Source organism: Electrophorus electricus, chromosome 15 (assembly GCF_041902795.1).
Source record: "Electrophorus electricus isolate QZ-2024a chromosome 15, ASM4190279v1, whole genome shotgun sequence".
In the NCBI taxonomy this organism is placed as follows: domain Eukaryota; kingdom Metazoa; phylum Chordata; class Actinopteri; order Gymnotiformes; family Gymnotidae; genus Electrophorus; species Electrophorus electricus.
The window spans coordinates 19,433,963-19,446,156 of NC_137511.1; the positions used below are offsets into that span (position 1 = coordinate 19,433,963).

The 12,194-nt window shown below is 42.2% G+C and overlaps 1 protein-coding gene across 4 annotated transcripts in view; it reads left to right on the top strand.

The window, feature by feature from the left end:
• The window catches only part of LOC113589805 (uncharacterized), a 35,167-nt gene extending 32,881 nt beyond the window's left edge, over nucleotides 1-2,286 (top strand). For 3 of the 4 annotated variants that reach the window (XM_035533876.2, XM_081697193.1, XM_081697194.1), the window contains exon 21: nucleotides 1-2,285. In XM_035533876.2, the coding sequence (XP_035389769.1) occupies nucleotides 1-95 (95 nt within the window). In that variant the 3' untranslated portion in view covers nucleotides 96-2,285. The other variant, XM_081697195.1, reaches the window with a different exon arrangement.
• Nucleotides 2,287-12,194: the final 9,908 nt, after the last annotated feature.

Consider the following 12,194-nt stretch of genomic DNA (forward strand, 5'->3'; position numbering starts at 1 on the left):
CTCTGCAGATGAAGGCCACAGTAGTGACCCGCAGTTGGCTTCTAGATACCATAGCAACCTACACTCTCCAGAACCCCGAGGACTATAAACCCTGAGCTAGCGTCTGGCACTGGAGTTCGCTGAAGTCTTCATTCTGCTGTAATTGGTTCCTCTGGTGTTCTGAAATGACTCATTTCATCCTTTGTATTTGCCCTCTGTTTGCACATGTCTGTCTCCACTATTTATCGACAGATTTAAAAAAAAAAAAAAAAATCTTATTTTATTTTTCTCTGTGCCTTTGTGAACAAAGAGTCTAAGATGTTTTAAAGATTGTTGTGATCGCTGTCACAGAACCCTCAGTATATTTAGTTTGCTTTCTTTTTAAAACTGTATTGCCACTTTACAACTTTACCACTTAGACCTGACAGTTGGACTCTGAATTCTCACCAGATATTGTCCTAGAGCATTGCATGCACACACTTGTCAGAGCATTGAAAACATGCTGATCTAAGACCTGAGGAGATTAAACACACACACACACACACCCTCCTGTCGTGCTTGCTGTTCTTTTCTTCACGCACCAATCCTGATGCTGACGCTGCTATCGGACCTGAAAGGCTGAGTGTTTGCACTCGCACGGTGCTCCGCAGAGCCTCCATCACATCTCCAGGGTCTTCACCCCACTGAACTCCACATGAAGACATGGAACTTTCATTTGTCTGCCTATCCTTTGCTGTTTAAAATGAAGAGTATGGGGTGTGGCAACGCGTGGAAACAGCCCGTGACACCCAGCTGTAGAATCCACCACAGCCTTCGGAGCTCGGTGTGCAGGACAGACAGGTCTTGCCGAATGAGGGTAGACTCCAGCGTGGCTTAGACTGCACAGACACAGTCTCGTGAAGAACTTTCATGTCCTCTATGAAGAGTAGCATTATGGGAATGCACCTCAGTCTGGCAACATGGAGTGTATCTCCCAGGCAGCTCTTCCTGAGACCACACCACTGCCCTGTCAACCCTCATTACGTTTAGCCACCATGACGGTGACCATCGTCACAGGTGAGTCTGCCTCAGAGGGTAAGCTGATCACACCTGCTCTTCCATCCGTGGTCTTCCATGATTTCTGCTTGGTCACCCGCGATGCTGCTAAAGAAAGCCGAGTAACTGAGTTGCTGGGGCAGATGTTTGTGGAGTGGGCTGGTGTGAAGGAGGGAGGCCTTCTGGGCCAGGGTGGATCTGGTCCACAAAGGGCCATGATCCATGGGACCCTACTTCACTCCCTCCGATGAACCGCTCATGCAGCTGGGGCTTAGACATTCATCTTTCAAACAGAGACATATGCAGTTTGTACTGATGTTCCCTCACTCTTTCCCTGGGGTAGTGGAGACCTTTCCGGGGCTGGATTCATAGCTTGCAGCACTGGCACAAGTCGTTTGGTGGTTTTTGTGGTTTGTTTTTTAAAATGTATTTATTTTAGATATTTTTATGTTTGAGGTAGGATGTGCCTGCAGAGCGATAACTAAGACTTCCGTTGCATTCGGAGGCCATGGGGTCCTCTCAAACACACACACACACACACACACACACACACACACACACCCAGAGACTGCACAGGAGCACTTTCTGCCAGATGCATGAGCATTCTCCTGAATAATTGAATATAGAAGCAGTGTAAACACAGTCATGGAGGGCTCAGATAACAGAGAAGGGCAGGGAGAAGACATCTCTTTTTACACACAATAGGCTGATTCATGTTTACAAGCAAACACACAGCCTAGTTTACATTTTAGAATAAAATCAAACGAGTTTATATGCTTACTGTCACACACTAAGTGGGTGCAATAGCAAAAGAAAAAAAAAAATTGTGCTTTAACACGTCAGATGTGTTCTGGTTCCCGTTTAAAACTTATTTTCTCTCTAACAGTGTAATAGCAAGCACTCTTGACTGGTTTACCGTGTTGATGGATTATGTAGCACTAATCCATCCAACACGGACCAAGGATGTGCGTTAGGACTGGGGTCAGTGTCTGCTATAAGGCCATATACAAATAAAACTGGTGGAAAGGGAATTGGTTTAGGGTCACTAACCTCGAAATCCAATTTCAATTCACGGCCACCGCTACTGTTTTGTTAGAGTGACAACTGTCTAATCACAGCCACCAGTACAGCTGTTACAGATACCCCTCTATCCTCGAAGTGGTAGGGTCCAAGTGTGACATCACCAAGCCTCGTTAGCACGGACGAGCCACCTTCTGGGAACAAGGAAGGACCGAAAGTTTGTTTGAATAGCGCGTTTCATACCCAAAGCGATTCAAAAGCTTTACAAATAAAAAGTAATAAAAAGATTTAAATAGAAAATGTAAAAACTTTATTATTAAAAAGGAAGTCTTGTAAAAGTACTCCTTTCTTTCTCTCTCTCTCTGTTTCTGTCTCTCTCTCTCTCTCTCTCTCTCTCTCTCTCTCTCTCTCTCACTTTGTGAAACACACAGAGAGAGAGACTATACCAACATCTTTACTTTCCTTTTGCCCTTCTACACTTCTGGCACTCTCCCTCCGGTCACTGGTCACTGTTGCCTGGCTGAAGCCGCAGTCTGAGCCAGTGAGCTGGTGTTTGGACCATTCTCTCTCTGGGTGTGTGTATGTAAGAGAGAGATATATCGGGACAATGTTCCCTTAAGACTTGCAGTTCCTGCTCTGCTGCACATGCGTGGGTGCTAATTACCCTCCGGGACATCACCTGGGGCACAGCGTGGGGCAGTGGGGTGGTTCATCCCGTCAGCATGGACTCCAGACGGGGCATGGGTAATTGGAGTACACCAACAGTGACTTGGTTTCCTTCGATCTGGGGAGTAGCGTCAATGTAGAGAGGCATGGATGGCTAATGTAATAGACATTCTGCAGATAAAGGACAGATGAGCAGAGCAGATCTTCAACTAGTGACCGCAGTGATTTTCCAGTATTACATTGCAGCTCCAGATGGTTTCAGAGCAAGCACTACTTTACAACATACCACACATCAAGTTGAAAGTGTTTCTTTATGCTGAGAAATACTGTAATCCAGACATACATATTATATATATATATATACACTTATGCACATATGTGCCTTCATTCAGATGAATACACGCGCATATTATGTAAATATAAATGCATGATTTTTTATTTGTTTGGCTTGTTTGTTTTGGGATTTTTGCTCAGGGGAATTTGTGGCAGATGTGCTGTATAGTTGGGTATCAGTGCATCTGCCATATGCCCTTCTCTGAGCAGAAAAAAAAAAGACCAGCTGAGGAATAGCTACTGTGATGAGAATTTATTGAGAGCAGCAGGCAGAGAGTCCTGAGAAACGTGATACATTAGTGAGATGAGTCTGAGGAGCAGGAAGAGAGGCCTGTGAAACATGAGACAGTAGTGAGACAAGTCTGAGGAGCAAGAAGAGAGCCGCGTGAAATGTGAGACATTAGTGAGACGAGTCCGAGGAGCAGCTGGGATGGCCTGTGTGGCCTCTGTTTCTCCACTACTGACAATTTGGAGATTTTAAATGATCGTGCTGCAATATGTGCACTAGGCTGAAATCTAATGAGGATCGGGGTTTTTAAAAACATCAAAGGTCTTGACAATCCCTTTGAAACACTTTATAACAGTTATTATGAAGTTAAATGAATATTCTACAGCCCTCACCCTAGAACAGGGGGTTTCACCAAAAATGTTCACCAGCCAAGGGTGCTGTAATGAACAAGAGGCAGAATACGGGCATGAGTCATCTTGAGTGAGGGTAATCTGCCAGATGCAGTCATTAGCATTCAGGGTCAAACAGTAGGCAGGGAGACAAGTTGAGTCTACAGCTAAAAACCAACAAAATCAGAGTTTGTCAAAAGTAAGAAGAACTAAACTGAAGCATAGCATCCCCAGGAGCTCGGGAACCAGCACCATATCTCGCTAATGACGGAATCAGCAAGGCGCGTATAAACATTCAGGCTAAGTGCTGGAACTCACAACCTGTAAATGTGCTAATGAAAGACGCCCGAGTGGGTGGAGCTGGGAAGTGAAACGGGGATGCGGGAGGGTGGAGCAGTTACAACCAAAAGCAAAGTAAGGTGGAAAGAGCTCGAGGTGACGTTTGTGATTGACACAATGAGCACTGGACAAAATACAGCGTAGAAGTCGGAAAGAGAAGCATCAAGCCCTCCCTGAGTCACTTTGACCAGAGCATCTCTCCCCTCTTCCTCTCTCTCTCTGTTTCTCTCTCTTTGTCCTCCATACCCTACATCATACATTAATTCAACATTATTATTTGGATGTGAAAGTAAGCCGGTTCCTGAATTTAGCCGACACTTGTGAGGGAAGGGTGCAGGGTGTTGGAGTTCGTGGTTCGGGGGAGCACACCGAACCCGAGGACCCGTATGACATATGGTTCCCTACGCCAAGTGCTACTAAATATACCTGCAGTTGTCCACCAAACGTTGGTGGAATTATTCACAGTTTAAACAGGCTTAAACAAACAGCAAAAATACACACTTTAATTCTAACTGGTTATAATATAATGAGGAATTTACATCCTCAATAAAAATCAAATTTACATCCCCACCCTTCTAGTGTTTGGTTGCATGGTTCTATGGTTCCATACACTGGCATGTGAAAGTTCCTGTTACTGAGAATACCCAAGAGAGTGAAATATGACCTGATTTACAAAAGACATAAAGTTAAACATGATGCACTTCATTAATATTTTAAGCAAAAAAAAAAAAAAGTTTTTTAAATTTCCATCTGTTTCAAAGGAAAAAGCCAAAGCCAACTAAGAGTCTTTTGGTTTGGGGATTTTTGCCCAGTGTTGCTTATAAAAGGTTTCTAGTTCTACAAGCTTCTTGGGCTATCTTGCATAAGATGCTCTTCTGAGGTCAATCCACACGTGTGATGGTTTGGCGGGGGACCACAGGGACCTTCAGCCTGTGCTTGTTCTAGTCCATTGTCTTGGGTTCTGAGGTGTGTTTAGGGTCACTGTCCTTTTGTAGAAACCATCCCCTTCATCTACAGCTTTTTAACAGATGGTGTGGTGTTTGTCTTCAGAATTTGCTGGTATTTAACTAAATCCAGTCTTCCCTCGAAACATTCCCCATGTCCCTGGCTTCAGTCCCTATGTCTCTGGGGGATTGCTCATGCCTGGAGCGTCACCAATCCCTGTGCCTCTGTGGGATTTATCATACCCAGAGCATCATCGGTCCACCTCTGTGTTGAACAGTTGCAGGGGTGTTTTATTCATGCGATCCTGCACCCTTTTATCTCCAAACATCCCTTTGCTCATTGCAGCTAAAACATTCTGTTTTAAACTCAACATACCAAAAGACTTGTTTCCAAAATGCACCACACTTGAGTAGACGTTTCTGTGCAGAGGTCTGATGCTGACTCATGGGAAGGACACTGGAAAGGTTTTCTTCTGTTGACTCTTCCGTATTTGTGCAGGTCTCACTGCACCACCACTCCAGAGTCAGATAAACATTCCTGGAGGTCTCACGCAGTCAATCATGGGTTTTGATTTGCCTTTTTAACAATTCTCTGAGTATTTCTCTGAGAACTTTTTTCTTGGCTTCCCAGACCCCAACTCAATCATCCATGTGACTGTCATTTCTAAATTACATTATGAACTGAGGAAACAACTACCTGAAAATGCTTTGCTATCTTTTTAGAATAACAACTCAAATCTAATTAAGGTCTGGGACCTTGGTCAAACTTTTCTGAGAGCTCAAATCTCTAACAGGGGCCAAACATTTGCCTGGTGCTCCTTTACGTTTTTAAGTATATAGTTGTACATAACAAAAATAATTTTTAAACAAGCAATAATCTTGTTTAAAATTCTGAAAATAATATTTTGGAGATCTTCTTCTACTTGCTGAACTAGTCACAGTAACAGACATTGTGACATGTATTGTGATATGTGGTGATGGGTTCTTTGTTTTGGAAGAGGTTAAGAAAGTGTTGCCACTTCTTTCTCACATATTTGCGCGCGCGCGCTCTCTCTGATCAGACATTCTGGGCAGCTACTCTTCTCTTTACGATTGACTCCACCTTCTGTTGTTTCTGTCTAACCTCAAGGCTGACAGCAGGCATGGAGTTACGTCTGATACGTCTGATCGTCTGATAGCTGTTTCCTGCTTCCCTGTCAGCTGCAGTGGACACCGGCATCTTTTCCAGCTCCTACATAACTCTGCAGCAGAGACTCTTTTAAGCCAATTACACTCATCATCCACAAATGTTTATATCAAGTGCCACCAAATAAGTGCATAAACAATCTTTGTATGAATAACTCATAAGAATATAGTAAAAATGTGTGTCACTGAGAGGGTATGATATTTAAGATAATTACACTAGCAATATTTTCTCTCACCCCCAAATGAACACTATTATGCTTATCCCCAAATAAATCCACTGCATACAACATTCTCACTCATACATCAAAAAAAAGCATATTTCAGAAGTAGTCTGCTTAGCCTGGTAAAGATTATCATAAATTTTATGAGCCCTAACGGGTCTTGTTTTTCGGTCTGCAGATATTGTATGACATTTTTCCAGTCAGAGATAATTTTTCTAGCCTTCATGTGTGTGTGTGTGTGTGTGTGTGTGTGTGTGAGAGTGAGTGAGTGTGTATATATTTGTGTGTGAGAGAGAGAGAAAGAAAGATTTGCTGGCCTGCAGTGATCGTTTAGTTGATAATAAACCCTAGATGCAAAAACACAGGGAGAGGAACTCCAAGAGTGATTCCCGTTTGCGAGAGTGATATTGATGCTACACCCATTATGTTCACATGGTTCCCTCTTACCACACTAAATCCATGCAACAGTGATTATGTGGCAAATCCATGACTTCATTATAAGTCAGCTGAACACCTTTTCAGATGCACTGGGCACATTTAGAAAAAGCGAGTGTGGAATTATGGGAAACAATGACAGAAGCAAGTATCCAAAGCTGTAGACATCCCAACTGCAGTACGTGCCAGATTCTTGCAGGCAAATATACTGTAGAGAATTAAAGTGGAGAATGAAGCAAGTCTCAGTGAGAGGTTTGTGAGGTAGCAGAGTGGAGAATGATGTGAGACTTATTGAGAGGTGTGTGAGGTAGCAGGCAGAATGCATTTAAGGAAGATGGATTAAGAGGCATTCAGCTCGATGGAACCATTTAATGTTTGCATCACGGCCGTCAAGATAAAACTCAGGAACACTGCAGTGGCATCAGTGTGTGTGTGTGTGTGTGTGAGCAAGCATGCTATTTGTTTATATACTATTTTCACTATTGTGCCTTGTCATCTTTCTTAAACCTTCGACCTTCTTAAACCTACAATAGCTATATTATGTGTAAGATTATATTATATGATTTTGAGCCATTAATAAGTTGTGAGTCTGCCAAATGCCGTGAATGTGAATGTGAAAACAATTTGTGTGTTGCACATCTGGTTCACCTAGCACATGAATAAAACATCTCTTTCAGCATATGATTGGTAATAATGGTTGCTGCCATATCGGCTGAGATGCACCCACCACCCATTTTATTTATTAGAAAATTAGAGGCATTTATTTATTAGAAAACCTTGTTGATATACAATTAAAGACTATAGCTGTTAGGTTAGGATGAATTAACCTCTGTGGAGTATCTTTTTATGGAAGACTTGACTGTCTGGACTGGGATGGTGGTGTGGTTTCCCCCCTGGTTGTCAAGTCAAAGTCAAGTCAAATTTATTTATATAGTGCTTTTTACAACAGATGTTGTCACAAAGCAGCTTTACAAACCCCCAGTGAGCAAGCCAAGGGCGACAGTGAGTAGGAAAAACTCACTAGAGCATGAGGAAGAAACCCTGAGAAGAACCAAGACTCAAACGGTGGACCCATCCTCCTCTTGCCGACAACGGACGCCACAAGAGTAACAATATAAACAATGAGGAGCAGAATAAATAGTGAGAGAGAAAAATAAGTAAACAAACTAAAATTACATGTAAAAATAAGCAATTAATGTCTAGTCCAGTTTTCTACAAGTCCTAGTCTAGTCCTGATGGTGTGCACGTGTCCGAAACCCATCCCATACAAGAACGTCCATCAAGGGCAACGGGAGGAACCATGTCAGCTGAGGCAGGTTGAGGCTCAGTAACAACATGACATCGGGGTTAGGCAGAAAGACGAGATTATTAGACATGTCCGGGTACATGGGTGTATAATTTGGGGAGCTATAATGTGCAAAGATGGACTCTAGCAGATCTATCTATAGCAGCACAGCTAAAAGGAAAGAGCCAGAAGGAACCACAGGCATGAGGGCACCCTGGAACTTCAGCACTCCGCCACTCTCAGTCAACAGACTTGAGTGACAAAAGAGAGGTGAAATGACGGCATCATAACATCCCAGTTTACCAGAACTCTTGATGCCCATAGACCCCGAGATCTACACCTTTTACCTACGATGGGAAGTAGTTAATAAAATGCCTGACTGTACAGAGAGGTTTTCATCCTAGTCTTAAATATTGAGACATTATCTGAGTCTTGAACATTTACAGGAAGATTAGTCCATAGTGTGGGAGATTTATAGGAAAATGCTCTGCCCCTATGATAGATTTTCATATATTTGGTAGTATCTAAGTAGATGTGGTGGTGGGTCTTAATGCAATTCTCTAAGGTATGGCAAGACCATTAAGTTCATTGTAGGTCATTAGAAATATTTTATAATCAATACAAAATTTTACAGGGAGCCAATGTAAAGTATCTAAGATTGGAGTAATGTGATAAAATTTTCTAGTACTGGCTGCTGCATTTTGAACTAGTTTGTTTATGCACTTAGTGGTACAGCCAGATAGTAAGGCATTACAGTAGTGGACTAGCTTTTCTGCATCATGTGATGACAGCATGTTCCTAATCTTTGCAATGTTCCTGAGATGGAGAAAGGCAGTCCTAGAAATATTATTTACATGACAGACTGGGATCCAAAATCCCTCCATGGTCTTAAACTGTTAGAAAAGATGTGATTGGGAGACCATTGAGGTTCACCGAATAATTAGAGAGTGAGGACCTAGCTGTCTCTAGGCATAGAAGCACCTCTGTTTTGTCAGGATTAAGTGAGAGAAAGTTCCTCAACATCCAGTGTCTGACGTCCTTTATGCATTCCTCATTAATACTAAGCTGATGTATGTCCTCTGGTTTGGCTGAGACATATAGCTGAGTATCATCAGCGTAGCAGTGGAAACTAGCACAGTATTTACTTATAATGTCACCTACAGGTAGCATATGTAAAAAAGGAATAGGCCCTAGAACAGATCCTTGTGGGACACCATAGCTAACTTTTTTGTATTCTGAGAAGTCTCCATTTATGTTAACAAACTGGTAGTGACTGGCTAGATAAGATTTAAACCAGGAAAGGGCTGTTCCCCTAATCCCATCAACATTTTTGATTCTGTCTAGTAAATGTGTCAAATGTTGCAATCATTTCAACCAATATAAGCAAAGAGACATAACCCTGGTCAGAAGCCAACAACAGGTCATTAACTAATTTAATCAGTGCTGTGTTTGTACTATGATTAGGCCTAACCCCTGAATGAAAGAATTTATGTATCTGGTTCTGATTCAGATATGAATTTAGCTGCTGAGCTACATCTTTTTCTAGGATCTTGGAAATAAATGGAAGGTTTGAGATTGGCCTGTCGTCTGACAGCTCACATGGGTCAAGGTTAGATTTTTTGATAATAGGTCTGATTACTGCTAATTTGAATGATTTAGGTACATAGCCAATGTTCAAGGAGGAGTTGAGTATTACATTTAGTAAGGTTCAATTACTTCAGGTAGGATTTTCATAAGATATTGTGTGGGCAGTGAATCTAATAAGCAAGTGGAGGACTTTGAGTGCGAGATCAAAGATGTAAGTTCTGGCTCTTGGATAGATGTAAAGGATTCTATAGTCTTTTTTGGCTTGGTTGTTCTGATCTCTAAGTAGCTGCCTGATGTCACGTTAATACTTTGAATGTAATCTATAATGTGCTTTATCTTCTCATTGAAGAAATTCCTGAACTCATTACAACTATGTGATGTAATCTGAGCATGTGTGTCAGTTTTATTCCTAGTTAGATGTATAATTGTACTAAATAGAAATCAAGGATTATTTTTGTTATTTTCTATTAGGGTTGAGAGATAAGCTGTTAATAAGTGCCTTTCTATACTTAAGAAGGCTCTCTTTCCATGCAAGCTGGAAGACTAAAAGTTTAGTTTGGCACCATTTACGTTCTATATTTTGAGTGTTTGCGAATGTGATAATGATACCAAGGTACATATTTTCTGTCCCTAATTTTTTTATTCTTAATTGGAGCAACATCATTGAGTGTATGGTGGAATACTGATTCTAAGCGTTCAGTTATTTGATCGAGTTCCATGGGGTTTAAGAGTATCCTAGTGGCAAATGATAAGTCTGGGAGATTCGCAATAAATCTAGATGCAGTGGCTGACGTGAACGTGCATCTGGTGTGGTAACGAGCGAAGTTACTAGGTTGTGGTTCATATGTAATTCAAATGAAATGAGGGAATGGTCTGAGATGACATCAGACTGGGGTAGTATGTTCACTGTGTCTACACCGTATGTCAGTACTAAATCAAGCTAGTATGTGGGTTCTCATCAGAGTGTGTGGGTTATCATGTGTGTGGGTTATCCAATTGATTCTAATATAGAACTAAAGGCTGATCTCAGTGGTTCTTGGCCACTATCAAAGTGAATTTTGAAATCACCAACAATAATGGCTCTTTCTGCTAGAGTGACTAGATTAGAGAAGAGGTGTGGTTTCCCCACTGGTGGTGTGGTTTCCTCAATGGTGAACATGTGCCTGACGTGGTATGTGTTATGTATTCTCCAGGTTTGCAGGCTGATCTGCAGACATCACTTGGCCTGGACAGAGGCTATGACCACTCCCCCATTGTCTCTGTTCTTTCCCCTTTCACTGATCTAATCCATCCCTTTCTCCTTTGTCATCTGCCTTAGCGGGTCTCTGTATTAAACACGCTGCCTCTCCTGCAGAGCTTGACCTCTCTCTCCTTCTGTTTAGAGCAGGAGCATCTGCTGGGCCTCTTTGGGGGCGTCAGTCACTTCGAATGTTGAGTGGGATCACAGACAAGTAAAGATTAGGAAACGAATTCTTCAAGGGAGAAATTTCCCAGTTTCATTAATACCATTTGGTCACATTCAGGTTCATTTATGCATCAAATAATGTTTCAGGATGAACAGAAGATGTATGAGTTATCAACAAAAATAAATACTCACATGTCTTATACATACTATTTTGAGTTTCAGTCTGTCTCTCCCTTTTTCTTTACCTCTCTGCCTCTCTCTCTCTCTCTCTCTCTCTCTCTCTCTCTCTCTCCCTCTCTCTCTCTCTCTCTCTGCCCCTCTCACTCTCTCCCTCTCTCTCTCTCTCCTTCTGCCCCTCTCTCTCTCTCTGCTCTCTCTCTCTCTCTCTCTCTCTCTCTCTCTCCCTCTCTCTCTCTCTCTCTCTCTCTCTCTCTCTCTCTCTCTCTCTCTCTCTCTCTCTCGTTAGAACATTTGGCAACACCTGCAGAAGCCATCACCTCGGGGACACTTCCTCCTTCTTTAGTTTTCTATTTCTTCTTCATCCATCTCATGCTGTTGAGTAGTTTCCAGGCTCACCGATGAGGTGCCACACTGGGGGATCGTGAAACGTCTAGGCAGTAGTTTTTTAGTCTTATTATTTGTGTATCACATACATTCTGCATCCACAAGTAAATTTCAGTGAGCTTCCAAGCCTGCATGTATAGTTTCATATTTGTAGCCTGTCACATTTACAAAGTGTCTCATTTATTCATTGTGTTGCAGTGGTCTTAGCTTTAGGACCCAGTCCCTGGAGATGAGGGAATGTCTATCTTGTAGGGTCCAGTCCCTGGAGTTGAGGGACTGAGCTACCTAAAAGTCTGAATCAGTTCATTTTGATTTGATCTGACTTTGTGTTGATTTTCACCACATGTCTGAAAGCTGTCAGACAATCGCTTAAGAAGGTGGAGCAAACAAGAAGCAGAAGTAGTATGGTTTGAAGCAGACTTGGTGTAGGTATCATGTGATTTGAAGCAGACTTGGTGTAGGTATCTCAGCAGTGCTTCTATTTCTAGTGAATTGCTGCGCCAAAGCTACTCGATATTCAAGGGCTCATGGGAAACCCATACATCAAACCAACTGCTATGAACAGAACAGAATATGCT